Source organism: Neoarius graeffei, chromosome 8 (genome assembly GCF_027579695.1).
Source record: "Neoarius graeffei isolate fNeoGra1 chromosome 8, fNeoGra1.pri, whole genome shotgun sequence".
In the NCBI taxonomy this organism is placed as follows: Eukaryota; Metazoa; Chordata; class Actinopteri; order Siluriformes; family Ariidae; genus Neoarius; species Neoarius graeffei.
The window spans coordinates 78,529,961-78,555,440 of NC_083576.1; the positions used below are offsets into that span (position 1 = coordinate 78,529,961).

Here is a 25,480-nt window from a genome sequence, read left to right on the forward strand (position 1 = left end):
GTTATAAGTGATTGAAAAAAATCCTGCTTTTCATGGATCATTCTGGATCAGTGATCCAGATCAGTACCAAAAGTCATAGCGATGTAACTCAGCCCAGAGGTATTCTTCATGTGAAATTTGGTGATGATTGGTTGAAAACTGAGGGAGAAATAGCGTCCAAAAAACGTTAGGATGATGATAATAATAATAATAATAATAATAATAATAATAATAACTAGATAGAGACTGTGACTAAAATCACAGTGATTTGTGCTAGCTCTTACAAACTGGGACGTCTGGTCGGCGTATCCTATAGATCCGGAACAGTAAGAGATAGAGAATGATGTTTCGTGAGGAAAAAAATCCCGTTTTTCATGGATCATTCCAGTTCGGTGATCCAGATCAGCACCAAAAGTCATAGGGCCCTGTCACACTATAGCGTTTTGTTCGACGTTTGGTTGCGTTTTTAAAAATTTGAGAAACGCCGGGGAACGTCGACGTTCTTCAAATTAAGTTTCTAGGTCAACGATGTTGTAACGTTCTTGTAACGCTTGGGTAACGCTCAGCCAACGTTCCCTCAGTGTCAGGCGACGTTTGTGGTCCAAAATAGCAGCAAAACCTAGCGTTCTCATAGCGTCCACAGCGCTTTGATAGCGTTATCATAGCATTTGGGTAGCGTCTGCCTTGCGTCCAGGTAATGTTCTGGACGTTACACAGACGCTGGAAAAATTCAGAACGCTGACAGACGTTAGAAAGATGTTGAAAGAGCGTTACATGAGCGTTAAGAACGCTCGGCGAACGCTGACGAACGCTGAAAAACGTTGGCGACACGCTGGACAGACGTTCGATGGACGTTACACAGGCGTTAGGCAAGCGTTACCCAAGCGCTAGGCACGCGCTGGACACTCGACCCTGATGGGCCGGCGTCCGCCTAGCGTCCAGGGAACGTCCTGACTTTCGAGTAACGTTCGAGTAACGCCCGCAAACTTTCGTGTAACGTTCCTCTAACGTGTAAGTAGCGTTTTGATAGAACGTCCTGAATTTTTGTGCACACCCAAAACTATTTTTCACCCTCAGCGTTCGCCGACGTCCCTCGACGTTCCCCAACGTTTGCCGACGCTCGTCTAACTTTCTTGTAACTTTTTTCTAACGTTCTCGACGTTCCTCTGCGTTTCGCAACACGTTACTCGAACGCTGGTGAGAACGTCGTAGTGTGACAGGGCCCATAGCAGCGTAATTCAGCCGAGAGGTATTCTTCATGTGAAATTTGGTGATGATTGGTTGAAAACTGAGGGAGAAATACCGTCCTAAAAATGTTAGGAGAATAATAAGAACAATAAAGTCAAAAGATCCTCAGTAAGAGTAACAATCTGTGCCAGCGCTGCTCACGCAAATTAACAAAACGTGGCTAAAATATATACTGCAGCCAGCCACTAGAGGGCTTTTTTCCTTTTCTTTTTTAACCCAAACATACAGAGACACCACAAAAACCCTTTTCAACATTTCTAAAACAGACAAGACAATAAAATTCTTGAAGGTTCCTGAACCAAGCTAAGAATCATGTTAACCATATTAGGCGAATAGACATAGCTTATACATCCAATTTAGCACTGGTGTTAAAGTTGGGACAAAGTACAAATTGTAAATAAAAACGGAACGCAATGATGTGGAAGTTTCAAAATTCCATATTTTATTCAGAATAGAACATAGATGACATATCAAATGTTTAAACTGAGAAAATGTATCATTTAAAGAGAAAAATTAGGTGATTTTAAATTTCATGACAACAGCACATCTCAAAAAAGTTGGGAGAAGGTCATGTTTACCACTGTGAGACATCCCCTTTTCTCTTTACAACAGTCTGTAAACGTCTGGGGACTGAGGAGACAAGTTGCTCAAGTTTAGGGATAGGAATGTTAACCCATTCTTGTCTAATGTAGGATTCTAGTTGCTCAACTGTCTTAGGTCTTTTTTGTCGTATCTTCCGTTTTATGATGCGCCAAATGTTTTCTATGGGTGAAAGATCTGGACTGCAGGCTGGCCAGTTCAGTACCCGGACCCTTCTTCTACGCAGCCATGATGCTGTAATTGATGCAGTATGTGGTTTGGCATTGTCATGTTGGAAAATGCAAGGTCTTCCCTGAAAGAGACGTCGTCTGGATGGGAGCATATGTTGCTCTAGAACCTGGATATACCTTTCAGCATTGATGGTGTCTTTCCAGATGTGTAAGCTGCCCATGCCACACGCACTAATGCAACCCTATACCATCAGAGATGCAGGCTTCTGAACTGAGCGCTGATAACAATTTGGCTCGTCCCTCTCCTCTTTAGTCCAAATGACACAGCGTCCCTGATTTCCATAAAGAACTTCAAATTTTGATTCGTCTGACCACAGAACAGTTTTCCACTTTGCCACAGTCCATTTTAAATGAGCCTTGGCCCAGAGAAGACGTCTGCGCTTCTGGATCATGTTTAGATACGGCTTCTTCTTTGAACTATAGAGTTTTAGCTGGCAACGGCCGATGGCACGGTGAATTGTGTTCACAGATAATGTTCTCTGGAAATATTCCTGAGCCCATTTTGTGATTTCCAATACAGAAGCATGCCTGTATATGATGCAGTGCCGTCTAAGGGCCCGAAGATAATGGGCACCCAATATGGTTTTCCGGCCTTGACCCTTACGCACAGAGATTCTTCCAGATTCTCTGAATCTTTTGATGATATTATGCACTGTAGATGATGATATGTTCAAACTCTTTGCAATTTTACACTGTTGAACTCCTTTCCGATATTGCGCTACTATTTGTCGGCGCAGAATTAGGGGGATTGGTGATCCTCTTCCCATCTTTACTTCTGAGAGCCGCTGCCACTCCAAGATGCTCTTTTTATACCCAGTCATGTTAATGACCTATTGCCAATTGACCTAATGAGTTGCAATATGGTCCTCCAGCTGTTCCTTTTTTGTACCTTTAACTTTTCCAGCCTCTTACTGGCCCTGTCCCAACTTTTTTGAGATGTGTTGCTGTCATGAAATTTCAAATGAGCCAACATTTGGCATGAAATTTCAAAATGTCTCACTTTCAACATTTGATATGTTGTCTATGTTCTATTGTGAATACAATATCAGTTTTTGAGATTTGTAAATTATTGCATTCCGCTTTTATTTACAATTTGTACTTTGTCCCAACGTTTTTGGAATCGGGGTTGTATTATGCTTCTGTCTTGTATCTTGCCATGTAAGCGGTGTGTGGGTCAAACGCCAAGAAATGAGGCGTATTTTGTCCAAAATTAAAGTCCTGTGACGTACACGGCGTATGTGTGGTGCTACTGTGGCATATATGGGGTTCAAGGGACGTAAAGTTATGGTGTACTGAGGTGTATGCATGGCGTATGATGCATTGCCGTGGCATAACCTTTTTGTTGGCGTGACGTTTTGTTCTTCTGTGTGATGTTGCTGCTGCATACCTGCGGCGTATCTGCAGCGTTCATAGGTGGATATAAAAGGGGACCCCACGCTGCGTTCGTTGTCATTCGTCACAGTCAAGAACGCATCATGCCAGCAAAGAAGTCAGGACCCAAGAAGGGCAAGGGAAGGCATCAGCCGCATCCACCCAGCCAGCCCCAGAGCCACCTTCATCAGACACGTCAACTAAAGCGTTCTCATGGCATAATAAGTGTTCGAGCAATGTTCCTGCTGCGTCACTGCTGCATAGCTTTTGTTTTTATGGTGTACGTGTGACATACGGTACATGTGACATATCAAAGCTGCTACATATGTGCTACGGATTTCTAAGTGCGGACTTAAAAATACGCCACACCCTGGAGAGATCATGTTATGCATCCTAGAGTATTAGCTACGTAAGCTGGTGATGCTGTGACGTTCCTTTCTTACTACCACATATCATGATACAACGTACATACTGAAGGCTGAAACGCCAATGTGTGAACCAAGCATTATGTGATTTAATCAAATTTCAAATTCCAAAGTGAGAGGTTCATGTGGAGGTTTAGCTGGACACAGTGTATACTATTAAAAAAGCATACCATTCTTTATTAATTAATATTTTTTATTCATTTTGTTCATGTAAACCAGGCTTGTAGTACTCGAGTCTGACTCATGCCCTAATTTTAAGGACTTGTGACTTGACTTGGACTTGAGCACTGATGACTCAGACTTGGACTCGTACGTTAACTGCATTCGGACTTGTAAACTGGAGACGAGGACTTGGATTTTTTCTTTATTTTTTGTAACATGCCATAATAATTTGGCATAAGATATTTATATCTACATTAATTTTGTACTAATTCATACATGTCAACCTTTGGTCAATCAAACCTGTATAACCAACCTCCAAAATCTCTATTTCCCTTATAAAATCCGTGTAAGATACAAATTAAAATAATTTACCTAAAATTTGAATGATAATTAACAATGATATATCCCAGTTACGGCGGCACGGTGGTGTAGTGGTTAGCGCTGTCGCCTCACAGCAAGAAGGTCCTGGGTTCGAGCCCCGGGGCCGGCGAGGGCCTTTCTGTGTGGAGTTTGCATGTTCTCCCCGTGTCCACGTGGGTTTCCTCCGGGTGCTCCGGTTTCCCCCACAGTCCAAAGACATGCAGGTTAGGTTAACTGGTGACTCTAAATTGACCGTAGGTGTGAATGTGAGTGTGAATGGTTGTCTGTGTCTATGTGTCAGCCCTGTGATGACCTGGCGACTTGTCCAGGGTGTACCCCGCCTTTCGCCCGTAGTCAGCTGGGATAGGCTCCAGCTTGCCTGCGACCCTGTAGAAGGATAAAGCGGCTAGAGATAATGAGATGAGATATCCCAGTTACTTTTTATTCAATATTAATAACAATAAACCTTCAGAATGAATACAAAGCTCCAATGTTTGACAAAAACACAGTGTTATCAGCGTAGTTACGAAGGAAATACTTCGTTGTTTGGAGACAGGTTTCACAGAGCGGCTATTATGCACGAGACTTCATATTAGCCACAAAGTCAGGAAAATCTGTTCGTAAAATTACGTTATAATGACCAAATACAATGAAAAGTATTTTTCCAGTCTCACCTGTGAAAGGTAATCCCATGTGATCTCGTTTGGACGGTAAACCTGTTGGTACAGTTAAACGCAGCACATGAATGAGGCATCTTTATTCTCGGCTACTGTCTAGACGCTATACCAGAGACGGTCGAAGAATCTCCACTTTGCCACATCCAATATGGCGGCGAGGATGACGTATGATTCTATGCAGAAGACGGCGTCTATGTTTATATGTTTATGACTTCACGATTGGCGGGATTCTCGCAATGCGGTGTGCGCATGATCAAAAATGGAACGAAGTCTCGCTACCACAAGATAACGCGCGATTTCATAAGACTCTTTACTGGCTGTCTGTGGTGTACAGTACGTTTGTAAATGTTATGCGCTCTTTTATCATCGTGGGAATTGATTATAGCTCTAAATAAATATTGAAGTTTTTTTAAAGAATCCGTATAACTTTATTTATACGCCCGTATACTACGTTTATTGAATCAAATCCGGATAAAATACGGACATTCCGTATAGGTTGACATGTATGCTAATTTCATGCACACCTGTGCGCCTTGGCGCGTGCATCAGATAGACTCTTGGGCACGCTCCGGACAGCACATGCACCAAGTGGACTCTTGCTGCACCGTAAATGACTCGCACCTGCACAGGATTAAGGCGTAATCAGTGCGCCTGTAAAAAAAAAAAAAACCTGTGAAAACACACTTACTTTGCGAAGTATTGAGTTGCATTGCTGATACATTACTGAGCCTTATTTCCTTGTTTAGTTTCCTGATCCCTGATTTCCTGTTTCTCGTCTTTAATTCTGCCGAGTCTACGATAGCCTGTTTGTGCCTTGCTTGACCTATTGCCTGTTTCACTGTTTTACGATTTTGCCTGCCGTTCTGGATTGTTTATCTGTCTTCACTTGTATTAAGAGACACACCTTTTGGACTTGCATCTGTCTCCCAACCATCTCTGACAGAATACTTCACACTCCCTGACAAAGAGAAGCGCATTCACCTGTTTATACGTCATGTTCAGGAACAAACTAATGTTAATGCCGTTAAAACAGCCGCCGTCAAATGGTGCAGTCGGAGTTTTGTTCTCAGATCAATAGTGGAATTGACTCGGACTCAACTCGAAATTTTTTTTAACGACTTGGATTTGACTTGGGTTTGAACACTGGGGACTTGAGACTGGACTTGGACTCGAGGTTTAGCGACTCGACTACAACACTTATGCAAACTCAAACTTCATGTCCAGCTGAACCATACTGATTTTGGTAGAGTGAGCATTGACTTGAACACTTTCTCTACCAGTTATGATGATATTATTCCTGGTGATGATAATGATATTATTATACTGGTTTACCTCTGTCCGTCTATCCGTCCGTGTCTCCTTCCGTCTGAAACACCCTTTTTCTCAGCAACCACAAATCATAGCCACTTGGTACTTGGTACCAAACTTCAGCTTGGGGTTCTATACCGTGTATACCATTTTCAGGTCTGTCGCACATCGATTTCCTGTTTACCGACCGAATGTATTTGTGAAACATATAGCGTGGATTTACAAAATTTTCGTAACACTTTTCTCAGCAACTACAAACCACAACTGCTTGATGTTTGGTACCGAGCTTCAGCTTGGGGTTCTATACCGTGTATATTGTTTTCAGGTCTGTCGCACATCAACTTCCTGTTTACCAACTGAATGTATTTGTGAAACATATAGCGTGGATTTACAAAATTTTCGTAACACTTTTCTCAGCAACTACAAAACAGAACTGCTTGATATTTGGTACCGAGCTTCAGCTTGGGGTTCTCTACCTTGTACAGTGGTGCTTGAAAGTTTGTGAACCCTTTAGAATTTTCTATATTTCTGCATAAATATGACCTAAAACATCATCGGATTTTCACACAAGTGCTAAAGGTAGATAAAGAGAACCCAGTTAAACAAATGAGACAAAAATATTATACTTGGTCATTTATTTATTGAGGAAAATGATCCAATATTACATATCTGTGAGTGGCAAAAGTATGTGAACCTCTAGGATTAGCAGTTCATTTGAAGGTGAAATTAGAGTCAGGTGTTTTCAATCAATGGGATGACAATCAGGTGTGAGTGGGCACCCTGTTTTATTTAAAGAACAAGGATCTATCAAAGTCTGATCTTCACAACACATGTTTGTGGAAGTGTATCATGGCACGAACAAAGGAGATTTCTGAGGACCTCAGAAAAAGTGTTGCTGATGCTCATCAGGCTGGAAAACATTACAAAACCATCTCTAAAGAGTTTGGACTCCACCAATCCACAGACAGACAGACTGTGTACAAATGGAGGAAATTCAAGACCATTGTTACCCTCCCCAGGAGTGGGCGACCAACAAAGATCACTCCAAGAGCAAAGCGTGTAATAGTCGGCGAGGTCACAAAGGACCCCAGGGTAACTTCTAAGCAACTGAAGGCCTCTCTTACATTGGCTAATGTTAATGTTCATGAGTCCACCATCAGGAAAACACTGAACAACAATGGTGTGCATGGCAGGGCTGCAAGGAGAAAGCCACTGCTCTCCAAAAAGAACATTGCTGCTTGTCTACAGACTGCTAAAGATCATGTGAACAAGCCAGAAGGCTATTGGACAAATGTTTTGTGGACGGATGAGACCAAAATAGAACTTTTTGGTTTAAATGAGAAGTGTTATGTTTGGAGAAAGGAAAACACTGCATTCCAGCATAAGAACCTTATCCCATCTGTGAAACATGGTGGTGGTAGTATCATGGTTTGGGCCTGTTTTGCTGCATCTGTTGTGGAAGGACCTGAAGTGAGTAGTTCATGTGAGGAAACCCACCAACATCCCAGAGTTGAAGCTGTTCTGTACGGAGGAATGGGCTAAAATTCCTCCAAGCCGGTGTGCAGGACTGATCAACAGTTACCGCAAATGTTTAGTTGCAGTTATTGCTGCACAAGGGGGTCACACCAGATACTGAAAGCAAAGGTTCACATACTTTTGCCACTCACAGATATGTAATATTGGATCATTTTCTTCAATAAATAAATGAGCAAGTATAATATTTCTGTCTCATTTGTTTAACTGGGTTCTCTTTCTCTACTTTTAGGACTTGTGTGAAAATCCGATGATGTTTTAGGTCATATTTATGCAGAAATATAGAAAATTCTAAAGGGTTCACAAACTTTCAAGCACCACTGTATATCGTTTTCAGGTCTGTTGCACATCGACTTCCTGTTTACCAACTAAATGTATTTATGAAACATATAGGGTGGATTTTGACGCTATTTCAAGAAGCAAAATGCTATTTCAAAATGACAGTTTACCAGGATGCTATTTGAAATCCCTGGGGAGAGACACTGCTCTTTACTTACATGTTTCAGGGTTAATTATTTGTTGAAGTCAACATTCATAATAAGTCTCCTATTCTTTCGATTGCTTGCATTCTGATATAAGCAAGAGCAGGGGGATATGTCAGTGAGCAGTAGCTCACAGCTGATCTTGTTTTTGTTCTGCCTTTGCCCTGATGTGTGAATTCAAACAATGTTTAATCACTTAAAAAAACTATTTTCTAATTAAAATAAACTGCTGGGTGTTTAATATAACACACAAGTTTGGTATCCTAGTAACCCAGTATCCTAGAATCCTTGGTATCCAAATAAGGCATGATCATTTAATATATTAATAATAAAAAAAAAAAAAACACTTGCTGTTAAATGAAATTTGAGATCATGAGACATCTATAATGTTTTTGGAACTTTTTTAATGATTACTATCAAATGCTTCTCCATCATATCTTTTCAAATCATCAGAATCAGGTTTTATCTCCTGAGCCCTTCTTTGCTTTTGTGTTATGCCTTTCCTTTATTTTTTTGGTATTTCTCACACTCCATTCGTGCATTACATCTTTGCTTTTTTTTTTTTTCTGTGGTGCATAGAGTACACTATTTTCCTCACCATGTGTGTACCACCAATCCCAGGCACTCATGAGGTCTGTGGCAAGACGGCATATATATATATATATATGTATATGTGTATTGTATTTTTTTTCCCATTGTTCATTTTCTCTCTGTTTTATTTCTGGACATGCTCTCTGTTTCTGACCAACAGTAAAAGAATGCGCTGTCTGCTGTCACCCCTCCCAACCTCCCAAGCGAAACGATTACAGAGGAGAGAAGAGAACATCTTGGGAGAGAAAAGAAAAAGTGGAATACACATAAGGAAAGGGTGTGGGTAGAAACTGATGGAGAGAGAGAGAAAGAATGATAAAGAGAAAAGCGTAAAAAAGGAGTTGCAAAAGAAGATAGAGGCAGGATGAAAGCAACAGAGAGAGAGAGATGCTCCAGGCTACAGACTCATATATGATTCAGAGTGCCTTAAGGCTCCTGCTGAGATGTGAAAGTGTGTGTTCACTCCCACCCCCTGTCTGCCTGCTTTTTCACAGCGTGTGTATCATTAATGCAAATGTGCAAGAGTGTGTATGTTTGTGTCATGCGTATGTGTGTGTCTTTTCAGTGTCCACCAGGACTGGTGCACTGTGCATGGCAGATTGTTGGCACAAATGCCCGAGCGATTAGCAGATTTACTCCGCTGTGCTTATTATTTTTTTAATTCCCTAGAGATTTTCAACTTCAGCAATTAGTTCAACTAAACCCATCTCACCCTGCGGCAATTAAAACCCACTTCTCCTGAATCATAGTAATGTGTGAAATGAGAAAATCATTTCTCCCTCCAAGAGAGCTTTTGGACACCATTTCCCTACCTCTATTTAAAACACAAACCCTGTTTTTTTTCTTTTTAGATGCACAATCATTGCGCAACAGATCGCTTCACTCTGTCCACACATATAGTCTTTCATATCAAAGGGTCAAATCGCTGCTTTGCTGCCCTAAAAATACCCAGATAGGAACAGCGTCGCCTCCGCAGCGTCCTGCTGCTGCGGTTCCTTTTTAACGGCACTGGCGGAGGAGTTTTTGTGACGCAAGGCAAGTTAACCCAGGTTACCAGCAGGGCTGGAGGGTGTGCCAACCTGTCACTAAAACTGCATCTTACCATACACTGCCCGCTTATCGCTGCCTCTGTTTCCATGGCTACCCACAGCAAATTGCCGAGCGAGGACGGCTCAGTTTCAAGCAACGGCTCGGCGAAGCTGAACACGGGCAGAAGCTCTTCGGCGCACAGAAACACAGGCCAGAAAGCTGCAAAGGAGGAGACGCACACGAGGACTGGTGAGGGACACATTCACGCATATAAATATATCGAGGCTGAGAATCTCTGAGACACAGTGTGAAAGACAACAATGACCTGTATGCATCAGAGTTGTTGACAGCAAGCACCCTTCTTTACATCTCATATGCATACAACGCATCCAGATTTACCATAATATACAGTACTGTGTAAAAGTCTTAGGCAAGGCAAGGCAAGTTTATTTATATAGCACATTTCATACACAATGGCAGTTCAATGTGCTTTACAGAAGCAAAAACAAAAACAGTAAACAATAGAGAAATAAAATTACATAAAATAATTTTATTTTTAATCTAAAACAATTAATTAAAAGAATTAAAATAAAATAATAAGAATTAAACAACAGTAGAAATAAAATAATAAAATGCCAAAAAGAAAAAAGGAGAAAAAGAAAAAGAAACCAGCGGAATAAAATAGAATAAAATTAAAGTAAATTTAAAACATGCAGAGAAAGTAAAGATTATAAAAAATGTAAAAATATTAATTATTTAACAGAAAGCATCTGAAAAAGTCTTAGGCACATGTAAAGAAATGCTGGAGATCAAAAATGGCTTAAAAAGTAATGAAATGAAATGTTTCAACATTAAAATCAGCAGTAAGGCATAATAAATGAAACAAAGTCAATATTTGGTGTGAGACGACCCTTTGCTTTAAAAAAAAATAGTAGTCTCAGGTACAATGAGTGCAGTTTTATAAGGAAATGAGCTGTAGGTTTTACTGAGCATCTTCCAGAACGAGCCACAGTTCTTCTGGACACTTTGACTGTCACACTCGCTTCTTCATTTTGCACCAAAACCCAGTAGCCTTCATTATGTTTTCTTTTTAAATTTGAAAAGTGCTCTCTTATGGAATACTAGCAGGCTACCCAGCACTGCGTGGGTTTTGCAAAATTCTGGGTTGCCCCCAGACTTCCTTGTCAAATTTGGTGAAGATCCGTCAAGAAATGGTGATGTTAACCCAAGACAAACAAAAATCTAAACATCCACCACCCAGGGGCCCACCGGGAACTCCCTGGGGCCCAAATATGGAATTTCTGAGTTCTGCCAAATTGGGGCTATCTCCTGTACCTACGTGCCGAGTTTAGTGAAGATCTGTCGAAGGTTTGTGTTAATAAATGTAACGTGAAAAGCATTGAGGGAGGGGGTGGGTGGATGTTGTGCCCCCCAGGGACCTCCCTGGGGCCCGTACATGAATTTTGTTTATATCTGCAAAATTCCAGGTCATCCCCCGACCTACTTGCCAAATTTGGTGAAAATCCGTCAAGAAATGGCGGTGTTAGCTCAAGACAAACAAACTTTGCTGCTTATTATATAGGTGCTGCTCAGATACAAACTTTTTTTTCCTGTAACATTTAATTTTGTGCTGGAAAATGAACGAATGTTTGGAACTCTAAAATGTTTTTGTGCTGACTCGATAATGTAGAAGTCATAAAATAGAAATCTATAACAAAGTTTGGATGAAAAAAAAGGGTGCCTAAGATTTCTGCACAGTACTGTACATTATACTAATCCACTAATATGCTAAAATATACTTAACAGTTATTCCACGAAATCGAGTCGTACATGAGCTGATCGCCGACGAGGCGTGTAGCACCAAGTTGGCTATAAGCCATGTACGACGAGATTGAGTGGAATAACTGTTTTATTCTATCCACATTCACTGGATTTTGAGAAACAGAGCATTTTTATTTTAATTTTTTTTTTGCAAATTTGATAAATAAAAACTTTATACAAAACGTCTGACAAAATCATTTCTGCTTAGAATATAAACAAACCGGCGAAATGACAGTCGCAATTTGTGAAAAATGCTATAATAAGAATAATTCTTGAATAATAAAATAAGATACGTTCTTACCATCAAATACTTTCATTCCATATTTTGTTGCTTTTAATTTTTTTTGGGGGGGGTTTGTTTTCGAATAGAGTTTTTATTTCATCCTCGGTTGGTTCAGCAACACGCTCCTCCATTTTCTTCTTCTTCTTTGTTTTTTTTTGGCAGTTGGCAAACCAACTTAAAGTGCCATTCCACCATTGGATGTATTCTTTGGCATAAAATACAATATATTTTATGACAACATGACTAGACAGAGAAATCTTTTAGCTTCAAAATGATATATCAAACATAATTTTTTGACAACGACAAGTATATTAATTTTGCGACCAAAGTCACCTACCCTTTTAATTTCCGCGCGGTAGTGAAACGTGATGTCATCGGCAGGTTCCCCTTCTTGTGTACCACGTGTCGGTCTATTTTTAGACCAGGAAACCCCCAAAGTGAGAGAGTCATTTCTCCTCGTATATGGGGGCCAAAAAATTTGCGAAAAATTTTGAGTTAATCTTTCAGTTAGCTAGATTTATTGGTATTAGCTAGATTTATTGGTATTATTTTTATCGCGTTCTATCCGCCATTGCTGATAATATGTGCCACGTCACGTGGTACACAAGAAGGGGAACCTGCCGATGACATCACGCGCGGAAATTAAAAGGGTAGGTGACTTTGGTCGCAAAATTAATATACTTGTTGTTGTCAAAAAATTATGTTTGATATATCATTTTGAAGCTAAAAGATTTCTCTATCTAGTGATATCATTTATATATGTTGTCAAAATATATTGTATTTTATGCCAAAGAATACATCCAATGGTGGAATGGCACTTTAAAGGTGCATTACCGCCACCGACTGGGCTGGAGCATGGAACAGGCAATATCAGGGGGAAAAAACAATATTATTTTCACTATTTCTGTTTCTTTTAAATACTTGATAACAAAGTGATATATTTGACTTGATGCGCTCCACTATTTTGTTTTTCTCTACTCATGATCTATGAGCTGATATCCTAGTAGTAGAGTAGCCAATCAGAGTGCACGATTGCTCTTATCCAGTGAATGTGGATAGAATAAATAACATGTAAATTCAATTTTATTTAGCACTTTTAACAATAGACATCATCACAAAGCAGCTTTACAGAAATCCTGCTATAGATTGAGATCCTTAATCTGCAAACTACACACTGACACACTGAGAGGAACCAGACTCAAAAAGGAACTCATCCTCTTCTGGGTTAAAAATTAATCATCATCATTACAGTATATTGGTGTAGAAGAGTAAAGACAAACAGTACTAAGTTCACTATGTCTAAATTGTGAATGGAAGACCCGCGATAAGCCCAGGTCAGTCTTCATCTTTATACCACAGCACTGTTTTTATTATTTTATAACAGCATCTCTGACAGTACTGTAGTCTGTAAGGCAAATCACAGGTTTATATGAATGCACTTGTTCTAAGACATTATTGTTTCTATAGTAACACAGGGTACAAGGCAAAATGGTTATTGAGACTTTATTTCATTAATTGTCTCTCTATTTTCTCGACAGGCCACAGAAAAAATAAATATGTCACATATGGTGCCAGTCAAAGGTTTGGACACGCCTTCTAATTTAAGGGATTTTCTTTATTTATATTAATTATTAATTAAAATATGCTTCATGTCTTAAAGTAGTGATGAATGTCATTTCTCTTTATTTATTTGAGTGGTTCATGACGTAATATGGATTACTACAGTTGTTGAATAGGGCTATTTATTTATTTATTAGTTTTATTATTTACTGTTTACTGTTTTGATCTCAAATGCATTAAGAAGGCAAGAAATTAATCCACTAATTAACTTTTGATGAGGCGCACCTGTTAATTGAAAAGCATTCCAGGGGACTACCTCATGAAGCTGGTTAAGATAATGCCAATAGTGTGCAAAGCGTCATCAATGTAAACGCTGGATACTTTGAAGAATCTAAAATATTGAACATTTTATATATATATGTAAATAAAAAACAATTTCATCCATCCATCACCACTTATCCTGTGCAGGGTCGCGGGCAAGCTGGAGCCTATCCCAGCTGACTACAGGCGAAAGGCGGGGTACACCCTGGACAAGTCGCCAGATCATCACAGGACTGACGCATAGAGACAAACAACCATTCACACTCACATTCACACCTACGGTCAATTTAGAGTCACCAGTTAACCTAACCTGCATGTCTTTGGACTGTGGGGGAAACCAGAGCACCCAGAGGAAACCCACGCAGACACAGGGAGAACACGCAAACTCCAAACAGAAAGGCCCCCATCAGCTGCTGGGCTCGAACCTGGAACCTTTTTGCTGTGAAGCGACAGTGCTAACCACTACACCACCGTGCCGCCCCGATATTAACCCTTTTTTTTGTTTACCATATACAATAATTCCATATATTATATGGACGCAAGTGTTTTACTGGGAAATAAGCCACTTGTATTTTTCATATGAGCTCCATCCAGGACATGGAGAACCAAAATCGTGATGTAAATCTCGATATGTCACTCGTGAGGAAATCGATTAATTGTTTTGATAAATTTGGGTGCTTTGTTTGTGAATGTGTCGATACAATAAAAAGAACATCACACGTTGGCTTGAAAATATGAAGTTTATCTTCTTGTGTTGAAAAACCCGTATTTTTCATTCAAAATACATTGTGGATCTGAGTGACATATTTAAATAATATTGGCTGGCGTTGAGTGGTATATCAGATATATTTCATTCAGCTAGCATGATACTGAACGAGTCGAAGACGAGTAGCTGAATGGAATATATCTGATATACCATGAAAAAAAAAGCCAGACATTATTATTATTATTATTATTATTATTATTATACATACACATTCCTTTCGGGTGTTCAATGCGTCTTCCTCTTTTAAAATTCTCTCAAAATCTTCTGTATTTAATGAAGCAAATCTGGTGGCCATGTTTGTTTATAAATTGTCACAGTTGCTCGCTAGAGCGGAAGCTTTACGTCTCCGATGTGTGACATTATGTTGTCTTGACAACTGTGCAATATTGTAGACCATATTCAATGCTCATTCTCCAGTGGGTAGAGTGACGTAATAGACCTGGGATAAGCGATATGCTAACAATATTGCATGCTATCAAACCAAATGAATGAAACCTGCTAGACGGGAATAGAACACATTTTTATTCAATCGAAAAAGTGTCCTTTATGGATAATGATTCCCAATATTTGAATTCGATGACATCACTCCCAGTGTTTTCCTGCTGACTGGACGTGCATTGTCAAAATGGCCAACCGGTTCAAATTAAAATACTTTTGAGAAACTTGCAGTTTTTGGGGGTTTTTTTGTGGATTTGTCCATATAATATAAAGAACATTACATAATGGCGTGAAGATATCAAGCTTATCTTCTCGCGTTGAAAATATTTTCACTCGTTCGCTTCACTCACTCGTGAATATGTTCACCGCTTGAAGATAAACTTCATATCTTCACGTGCACAACCATGTAATATCCTCTATATATGTTCCAGTATGTTATTTCATAGTTTTGATGTCTTCAGTATTGTTCTACGATGTCGAAAATAGTCCAAACAGAGAAAAACCTATGAATGAATGAGTTGGGGTGTCCAAACTTTTGAGTGGTCCTGTGTATAAGTGTGTCATAATAAACTGTGTCACACACAATATGCTAAAACAGCAACTGGACGAGTGCCAGCAAACTTAGTTCAGCTGCCAAGAGCTGCCTCCAAAACAGGAGTTAGAGAACCAATACCATTTAGAGGAGAAGGATAAAGTGTGTGTGGGGTCTTATTGGCATCCGCTGTGTTATACCCTACACTCTATCAGGGGATAATGGGTTTTGGATGTTGTCTTGCTGTTGCAGAGCAAGGCATGATGAGGAAAGCCAAGCTCACCTCACCTCGCCTCTTCTCACCTTACTAGCGTTCGATTTTGCTTAGAGGACTAGCCTGTATCCAGACTTTTTGCGAGAAAGTCAACCATTAAACCATTGAATGCATAGAATGCATTTTAACAAGCTGTTAGTACATTATGTGCAATATACATCATAGTTCATATTTAGGATGTTCGCTAAGCCTAAGTAGCCTGCGATCTCATATGAGCCACTAATCGCCTATTAGCAGGGAGGCAAGTGACACTTCAGCCCTTACTTTGGAGCGAGATAAATATTCACTTTTCTAGCAGCTTTTTTATACACAGTGAAACAACAAAGTTACAGTGGATATAAAAAGTTTACACACTCTTAAAATGATATGATTTTCTGATGTAAAAAGAAAATGACACCGCAATAAATAATTTCAAAACTTTTCCCACCTTTAATGTGACCTATAACCTGTACAATTCAATTGAAAAACAAACAAATCTGTTTGGGGGAAAAACATAAAAAATAAAAAATGTACAATAAGTTGGTTGCATAAGTGTGCACAGTCTTAAACTAATACTTTGTTGAAGCACCTTTTGATTTAATTACAGCATTTAGTATTTTGGGGTAGGAGTCTAGACTTGGCAATATTTGCCCACTCTTCCTTGCAAAAGTGCTCCAAATCTGTCAGATTGCGAGGGCATCTCTTGTGCACAGCCCTCTTCAGGTCAGCCCACAGATTTTCAATTGGATTTAGGTCTGGGCTCTGGCTGGGCCATTCCAAAACTTTTTGGCGGTTGTTTTCATGCTGAAAGATGAAACTCCTCTTCATCTTCAGCTTTCTAGCAGACACCTGAAAGTTTTGGGCCAAAACTGACTGGTATTTAGAACTGTTCATAATTCCCTCCACCTTGACTAAAGCCCCTGTTCCAGCTAAGGAAAAAAAACAACCCCAAACCATGATGCTGCCACCACCATGCTTCACCGTGGGTATGGTGTTCTTTTGGTGATGTGCAGTGTTGTTTTTGCGCCAAACGTACCTTTTGGAATTGTGGCCAAAAAGTTCAACCTTGGTTTCATCAGACCATAACACATTTTCCCACATGCTTTTGGAAGAGTTGACTATTTATTTATTTATTTCTGCAAAATTTATCCGGGCCTGGATGTTTTTCTTTGACCCTACCTCATAGTCCAGACATATGGAGAATATGGGAGATTGTTGTCACATGTAGTACACAACCAGTACTTGACAGAAATTCCTGCAGCTCCTTCAGTGTTGCTGTAGGCCTCTCGGCAGCCTCCCTGACCAGTTTTCGTCTTGTCTTTTCACCAATTTTGGAGGGCCGTCCAGTTCTCGGTAATGTCACTGTTGTCCCATATTTTTTTCCACTTCTTGATGACTGTCTTCACTGTTCTCCATGGTATATCTAATGACGTGGAAATGTTTTTGTACCCTTCTCCTGACTGATACCTTTCAACAATGAGATCCCTCTGACGCTTTGTAAGCTCTCTGTGAACCCTGGCTTTTGCTGGAGGAGGCAACTGAGTAAATGTCTGAACTTTATTTGGGGTTAATCAGAGTCATTTTAATTGATGGCGGGTGTGAACCCCAAAAGACTGAATGCTGTAATTAAATCAAAAGGTGCTTCAACAAAGTATTAGTTTAAGGGTGTGCACACTTATGCAACCAGCTTATTGTACGTTTTTTTTTTTGTTGTTGTTTTTATGTTTTTCTCCCTAACAGATTTGTTTGTTTTTCAGTTGAATTGTCCAGGTTATAGGTCACATTAAAGGTGGGAACAGTTTTGAAATTATTTATTGTGGTCTCATTTTTTTACATCAGAAAAACCTATAATTTTAACGGAATGTGTACACTTTTTACATCATGCTGTAGCTAAATGTAATATACTGCTAGAGTACTGTATTTCTTTAGCATCCTCATGTCAGTGTTTAGCTAAATATGTTCATTTACGTACAGCATTATCTTGAGCCAATAATTAGCTGATAAGCTACATAACAGGCTCTTCATATTTCTTACACGTAGCACCTTAGAACATGACAATTTACACATGCTGGAAATAAGATGCTCTATGATACAGTTTACGATCACAAACATACAATTTAAGACAGGTTATCTGCCATAAGTGTTGATTTATGTAAAGCCCTGTTTATTTGGCTCTGCATTTTATCCAGTTAGTCCGATATCTTAAACTATCGCTTGATAATCAATATCACATTCGTTTTTCTAGATACTTCTCTGTGACACAGCATATTATGTTCCCCGTCCCAAACCTAACAAATGTAGCTAAAGCTAAAGGCCATGTTTATTTCTTTATTGTCCTTCTTCCCTCACTCAGTCTGTCAGTAGAGAGTCTCAGATTAGTGGGTTCGCTAATGTACAGGCTAGTTACACGTCGTCTCTTACATAGGAGCTAAATGCTAGTAGCTGAGTTCATTTATGAAGCAAATCTGCTCTTGAGCTAATTAGCTAGCACTATAATCATGTATAAATCTCTTGTGATGCAGCTAAATACTACATGACATTCTCTTTTCTAGAAACTTCTCAGTGCCACAGTATATGTTCACAGTCCCAGACATAACAATGTTAGCTAAATTATATACAAAATACAGTCAAGTCAGTCTATTTGTGTAGCGCTTTTAACAACAAACATTGTCGCAAAGCAGCTTGACAGAAAAATAAAGACTTTAAACATATGAACTAGTTTTATCCTCATCTCATCTCATTATCTCTAGCCGCTTTATCCTTCTACAGGGTCGCAGGCAAGCTGGAGCCTATCCCAGCTGACTACGGGCGAAAGGCGGGGTACACCCTGGACAAGTCGCCAGGTCATCATAGGGCTGTCACATAGACACAGACAACCATTCACACTCACATTGAGGTCAATTTAGAGTCACCAGTTAACCTAACCTGCATGTCTTTGGACTGTGGGGGAAACCGGAGCACCCGGAGGAAACCCACGCGGACACGGGGAGAACATGCAAACTCCACACAGAAAGGCCCTCGCCGGCTCGAACCCAGGACCTTCTTGCTGTGAGGCGACAGCGCTAACCACTACACCACCGTGCCGCCCTTAGTTTTATCCTTCATGAATTTATTTATTCCTATATACTGTATATATACTGGACAGTATATAAAATATTCTGTAGCTAAAGGTGATATATTATGGTCTGTCAGTTTTGTATAAAATTCTGTGAGTATGCTAGCAGGCTAGTCACACATCCTCTGTCATGATGCAGCTAAATATGATTTTCTAGAAACTTCCCTGCGATACAATATATATGTTGTAGATTAGCTTGTGGCCTTGTAAATGTAGACGTAAATCCACTATTTAGTTATTTAGCTAGCACTATAGTCATACATCACGTTTTATTTAAATGCTAAATTTAATATTCTTGTTTCTAGCAACTTCTTTGTGATACAAATTAGATCAATATCCCCGATGACTGTTATTTAGCTGAATGAATTTGCGTAAGAACATGTGCTTGGGATGGGAGATTCCTAGGAAAGCTCTGTTTCCCCATGCTGCTTGGTTTTGGTTGTTCAGACTTGTTTTTTGCTCCCACAGAGCATTACGACTCTCTAACTGGCTCTCTGAGGCTCATCAGCATTAAGCCCATGGCCGCTCCACTCAACTACTCGTACCCCGACTCCTCGAATCACAGCCAAGACTCTGTCATGATCAATGGAGAGGTAAGCCTGCTTGTACTTTATAGAATGGGCTTCTTAATGTTGATCTGAATATTCGACATGTGTTATGTATAACAGTCATTATTAAATTCACACTGACTGGATATGAGCAATCGTGCACTCTGATTGGCTACTCTACGACAAGGATATCAGCTCATATACCGTGAGTAGAGAAAAACAAAATGGCGGAGCGTGTTGCTGAACCAACCGAGGACGAAATAAAAACTCTACTCGAAAACAAAACCCCAGAAAATACAAAAAAGCAACGAAATATGGAATGAAAGTATTTTATGGAAAGAACATATCTTTTTTATTTTTCAAGAATTATTATTATAGCATTTTTCACAAATTACTCCTGTCATTTCACTGGTTTATTTACATTCTAAGCAGAAATGATTTTGTCGGACGTTTTGTATAAAGTTTTTATTTATCGAATTCGCAAAAAATAACAATAAAAATGCTCTGTTTCTCAAAATCTAGTGAATGTGGATAGAATAAAACAGCTATTCCACTCAATCTCATCATACATGGCTTATAGCCGACTCGGTGTTACGCGCCTTGTCGGCAATCAGCTCATGTACAACTCGATTTCGTGGAATAACTGTTAATTATTCCTCGTGTTTTAATTTGCATCAGATCCGAGGAACCAAACACAAATTGCCAATTAAATGCTGCTTTTAATTGTATGTTTTATTTCAACAATGTAAAATAATTACTTTATTTAAATAAAATAATGCAAAATAATTATACATGAAAATTTTGAATATTGACAAATTATTTTTAATCTTATACGATTACAAGGATCATTGAAGTTATTCTTGTCTGAGATTAACAAGTGTATATATACAGTACTGTGCAAAAGTCTTAGGCTCCCTATTTTTTTCATACAAACTTTGTTATAGATTTCTATTTTATGACTTCTACATTATCGAGTCAGTACAAAAACATTTTAGAGTTCAAAACATTTGTTCATTTTCCAGCACAAAATTAAATGTTACAGAAAACAAAAAGTTTGTATCCGAGCAGCATATTACACAAGAGAGCACTTTTCAGATTAAAAAAGAAAACATAATGAAGGCTACTGGGTTTTGGTGCAAAATGAAGAAGCGAGTGTGACAGTCAAAGTGTCCAGAAGAACTGTGCAAGATGCTCAGTAAAACCTACAGCTCATTTCCTTATCAAACTGCACTCATTGGACCTGAGACTGCTATTTCTTTTTAAAAGCAAAGGGTCGTCTCACACCAAATATTGACTTTGTTTCATTTATTATGGCTTACTGCTTACTGTTTATAATATATATTTTTTTAATGTTGAAACATTTCATTTCATTATTTTAAGCCATTTTTGTTCTGCAACATTTCTTTACACGTGCCTAAGACTTTTGCACAGTACTGTATGTGTATTGTAAATAAAACACAGAAAGGTGATATGTTTTACAGACAGCACCTTTAATATTAATATATATTAATGAGATATATTAATGTTTGAAAGTGTTTCTAAACTCAGTCATGATAATTATATAACTTAATATAATTTCACAGATACTTTACAAATTGTGACTTTTTCCATGACAATTTTATTACATTTTTTTCTCATGCTAATTTCAGGCTTTTGTTGAAAATTTTCTGGCCCTGAAATTTGCACAACTTTTAGCTGAGAGAGCAGTTCACAAACCATATTTAGTTTGTTCGGGCTGGTAGGAGGAATCAGTTAGGTTGGTTAAAATTTTGATTGCAGTTGCAATTCATTATGCAGGCAGCAGAAGGCTCAAAAAATTACAAATGCCACCTTTAAGATAAATTTAACAATTGTCGTTTCTATAAAATTCAGTATTCCTTGATCACTGAGACATCCAACATAACTTCATGATATCATAAGTTTTGCATTGGATCAGGATGTTTTAGCCCAAAACCTGCTTGGCCAGGAGGTTAAATGTGTGTGTGTGCTTGCAGGTGAATATGGGCTTGAAGCAAAAGTCCGATATAGAGCACTACAGGAACAAACTGCGCCTGAAGGCTAAGAGAAAAGGCTACAGCGACGGGCCGACGAGCAGCGGAGGACACCGGCACAACCACCGAGAGAGACTGAGACGTGAAAATGCTTCTCTGGACCTGGAGGATACTCGGGGACCTGCGGAGGAAAGAAATCCATCCACTTACGTCAAATACCACAGGAGGTAGGGGGAGGTTCACACGCCAGGGAAATAGCTATTAGTCATCCTGTTCCATAAGATTTGGATAGAGAAACAGACAGAAAGAAAGAGAGAGAGAGATGTAAGGAGAGATATATACAGTTGCCACCTGAAGACCTGAAGAGAGCACGGACATGAAATGAAAAGTGTTGGATGAAAAGAATATGCAAATTAATGATAATTTTGAGTCATCACCTCCTCCCGTGATGTTATAGCAAAGCCAGGACGTGCCTTGACTGTTGATCACATTGCAATAATAATTGTAAGAAATTGTCAGAAATTAACAGAAAAAAAGCATTCAAGCAGTTTTGAATATATTAAAGAATTCAGGATTTACTCGCTAAAATAGTAATAATCATCATTATTTCATTGACTTATTTAGCAAGGTAGTTATCTTAATATTTTAATACTGCTTCGGGCAGTGGTGATCTTGACCCTAAGAAAATCAGCATGGCTTAAATGATTTCATCCAGCTGGGATTGATGTTACACTATTGTGATGCGACAGTAATATAGTAGTTTTAATATTTCGCTCATCTGTCCATAAGGCTGATGAGCTGTTGCCACGGCGTGACGTCCGTCCGTCCGTCCGTCCGTCATCCACAATTCAGTTAAATCGTATCTCCTCCGTCAATTCTCCATGGATTTCAGTTCTGATTGTTTTGTTTGAAAGAACTCATCACTCTACACAAAACTTGTTCGTTGTTTGTTTTGTCAAATTTTTTGCTAACGAGTTAGTAATTAGGCCAAATTAACAAATTTTCCAGGCCTCTCATTAGAATTGTATCTCCTCTCTCATTTCTCATCCAATTCCAGTTCTGATCGATGTTTTGGGTAGATCTTCCCATGAGGAACAAAACTTGATCATTTGTTTGTTGATTTTCTTGTTGTAAACAATTTGTTTACAGCTTTGTTTATTTTCAGTTAAATTGTATCTCCTCCCTGAATTCTCAATGTATTTCAGTTCTGATTGTTTTGTTTGAAAGAACTAGTCCTTCTGTACAACACTTGGTCGTTGTATTGTCAATTTTTTTGCTAACGAGCTGCTAATTAGGTCGCCTTAATGAGTTTTTGGACTTTTCACGAGAATTGTATCTCCTCTCACAGTTCTCATCTGATTTCAGTTCTGATCTATGTTTTGGGTAGATCTTCCCTCAGGGAACAAAACTTGTTTGTTTGTTGATTTTCTTGTTGTAAACAATTTGTTTACAACTTTGTTTCTTTTCCGTTAAATCGTGTCTCCTCCCTCAGTCCTCAATGGATTTCAGTTCTGATTGTTTCGTTTGAAAGAACTAGACCTTCCACACAACACTCGTCAATTGTTTTTCAATTTCTTGCGAACAAATTAGTAATTAGATCAACTTAACGAGTTTTCTTCTGACTAGAATTGTATCTCCTCTCTCATTTCTCATGTGATTTCAGTTCTGATTGATGTTTTGGGTCGATCTTCCCTTGGGGAACAAAATTTAGTCCTTTGTTGAGTTTTCTGTTGTAAACAATTTGTCGTGGAGGTTGGTCCTCTCTCACATTGTCACATTTCAGTTCTGTATGATGTTTTGGTCGTCATGGTTGTTTTGATGGCAGGCCAGATGTGCTACTACATCCTTGATGTTCTGGTTTAATTCCAGTTCAAGTGATTTTTATTGTCCTTTATTTTTATTCACTAAAAGACACTTGGTGTCTTAAAGTAATGATAGACAAAATACAGAAAAAAAACTATGAATGAGTGGGTGTGTCCAAAATTTTGATTGCTAATGAAGAAATGAAACAGTAATTAAGTCCAAGTCACATAGAGTGTAAGAAAAAAGAAAAAAAAACACATTCACTTTAGTAAAATGGCTTGTGTAGCACAGTAGGGTACAGTGAATAAAATGCAATGTGTAACAACACAGTAAAGAAAATGACACCAGTTTATTATCACTCTCCAAGAAAGGGCAAAAATAATTGGATAAAAGTACACACAGTGAGTCAGATTTGCTCTCCGCAAATGGAGAAACTGTTCAGCTTTCCTATAAAGAAATTGTCTCATACAAACTTCTTCAAATTTTTTAAATAATAAAGCCATAATTAAAAAGTTAAAAAACAAAACAAAACTGAAGAACTTGGAAATTTACCAGAAAGAGAACGCTCCTGCACAGAGGATGGTGAGTGAGGAAAAAATCCACTGAAACAATCAGAGTTTAGTTGATTCTTGAGTTTATCAAATATTATATTATAACATCATCCATTAGATGCCTTTTTGGAAAGGTTGCATGAAAGGGTTGAGCTTTATTAGAACTACATTCAAGATTGTGTGTTGTCATCAAATGGGACCAAAATCAAACATTTGGCATGCATACAAAAAAACGTTTCCTAATGAGTACTGTAAAATATAGTGGGGGATGATGGGGAAATTTTGCAGCTAGTGGACTCCTGGGAAGATTGATGATATCATAAATTCTGCCTCTGCCAGGAGGTTAAGATGATGATGTGTTGTGTGTTTAGTGAGAGTCAGAGGGAGCCAGCTTACTGGAGCAGGCAGTCTCTGAACACGCCGAGTCCTGTGGAGACTGAGCTGGATCTGCTAGTGATGAGGGAACGTGCCAGGAGGGGCATCCGTAACAGTGGCTATGACGTGAGTCTCACACACACACACACACACACACACACACACACACACACACACACACACACACACAGACGACAAACATCCTCAACACAACTCAATCAACACATCACATTGTAATAAACACTGCTTCACAGATACTTTACACAAGACAGAATGTGTTAACAACATGGACGTCACTAGGATTGAGAGATGGGCGGGCTTAGCCCCAGGAGTGTGTTCAGTAATGCGCGCACAGTGAAATTTTTTTTATTGCTCCTACATCGGCTTCGTCAATTATTCATTATTTGAAGAAAATGTATCAGAATCTGTTCTATTTCCTTCACTCCAGACTGCCAGGGCGGCGCTGAAAGCACTAGTGGAAGGATCTTTGCATCCGCGCGTTTCGAGAATCGCATACAAAAGTTGTCATCTCATGACGTATGACGTGCCTGCCTATATAAGGCAACATCCCATGTCATTTGGCCTCTTTTTTTTTCTCGCGTTGGAATCGCATCTTTTCTATTGGAATTGTGTTAACTGTGGGAATACCTGCGACAATCTACAGTGCAGCTCGTGACTGAAGAGGACTTCAGTGGGACTCGACTCCACGCGAGCTGTTTGGTTGCTAAGGTAACTTGTTTTATGCATCGATAGTCACTGAATCTTGGCTGCCAAGTTTTCAGGGACGGCTATTATATCGGTCTTGTCACAAACTGTTCGGTTGCCGGCAGGTTTGTCAGTGTTGAGCGAGTTAGCGATTGGTTGCCAATAACGTTAATGTGTACTTACAACTTTATGTGAGCATCGGGTTTCTGGTTGCTAGTAAATCGTTGTCTGTAGCGGTAAAGTTGCGCTTGCGAACTCGCTAGCCTTGTTTGCCAGGCTAGCAAGCAGCGCTACACCTTGCTTCTTTTCTTAAAAAAAAAAAAAATCGTGGGTGAGTAGACACTGAGATGGATTCAGTGAGGTGTTCCACTTGTCCCAATCTAATGGAGGTGCTGGATGCACATGATCGCTGCGTGGAGTGCC

The 25,480-nt window shown here is 39.2% G+C and overlaps 1 protein-coding gene across 5 annotated transcripts in view; it reads left to right on the plus strand.

Moving 5' to 3' along the window:
• kiaa1549la (KIAA1549-like a) overlaps positions 1-25,480 on the plus strand; it is a 235,382-nt gene that overhangs the window by 155,544 nt on the left and 54,358 nt on the right. For all 5 annotated transcript variants that reach the window (XM_060928288.1, XM_060928289.1, XM_060928290.1 and 2 more), the window contains 4 exons: positions 10,117-10,244; positions 19,553-19,677; positions 21,627-21,850; positions 24,349-24,478. In XM_060928288.1, coding sequence (XP_060784271.1) covers positions 10,117-10,244; positions 19,553-19,677; positions 21,627-21,850; positions 24,349-24,478 — 607 coding nt within the window. The remainder of the gene's footprint in view (positions 1-10,116; positions 10,245-19,552; positions 19,678-21,626; positions 21,851-24,348; positions 24,479-25,480) is intronic.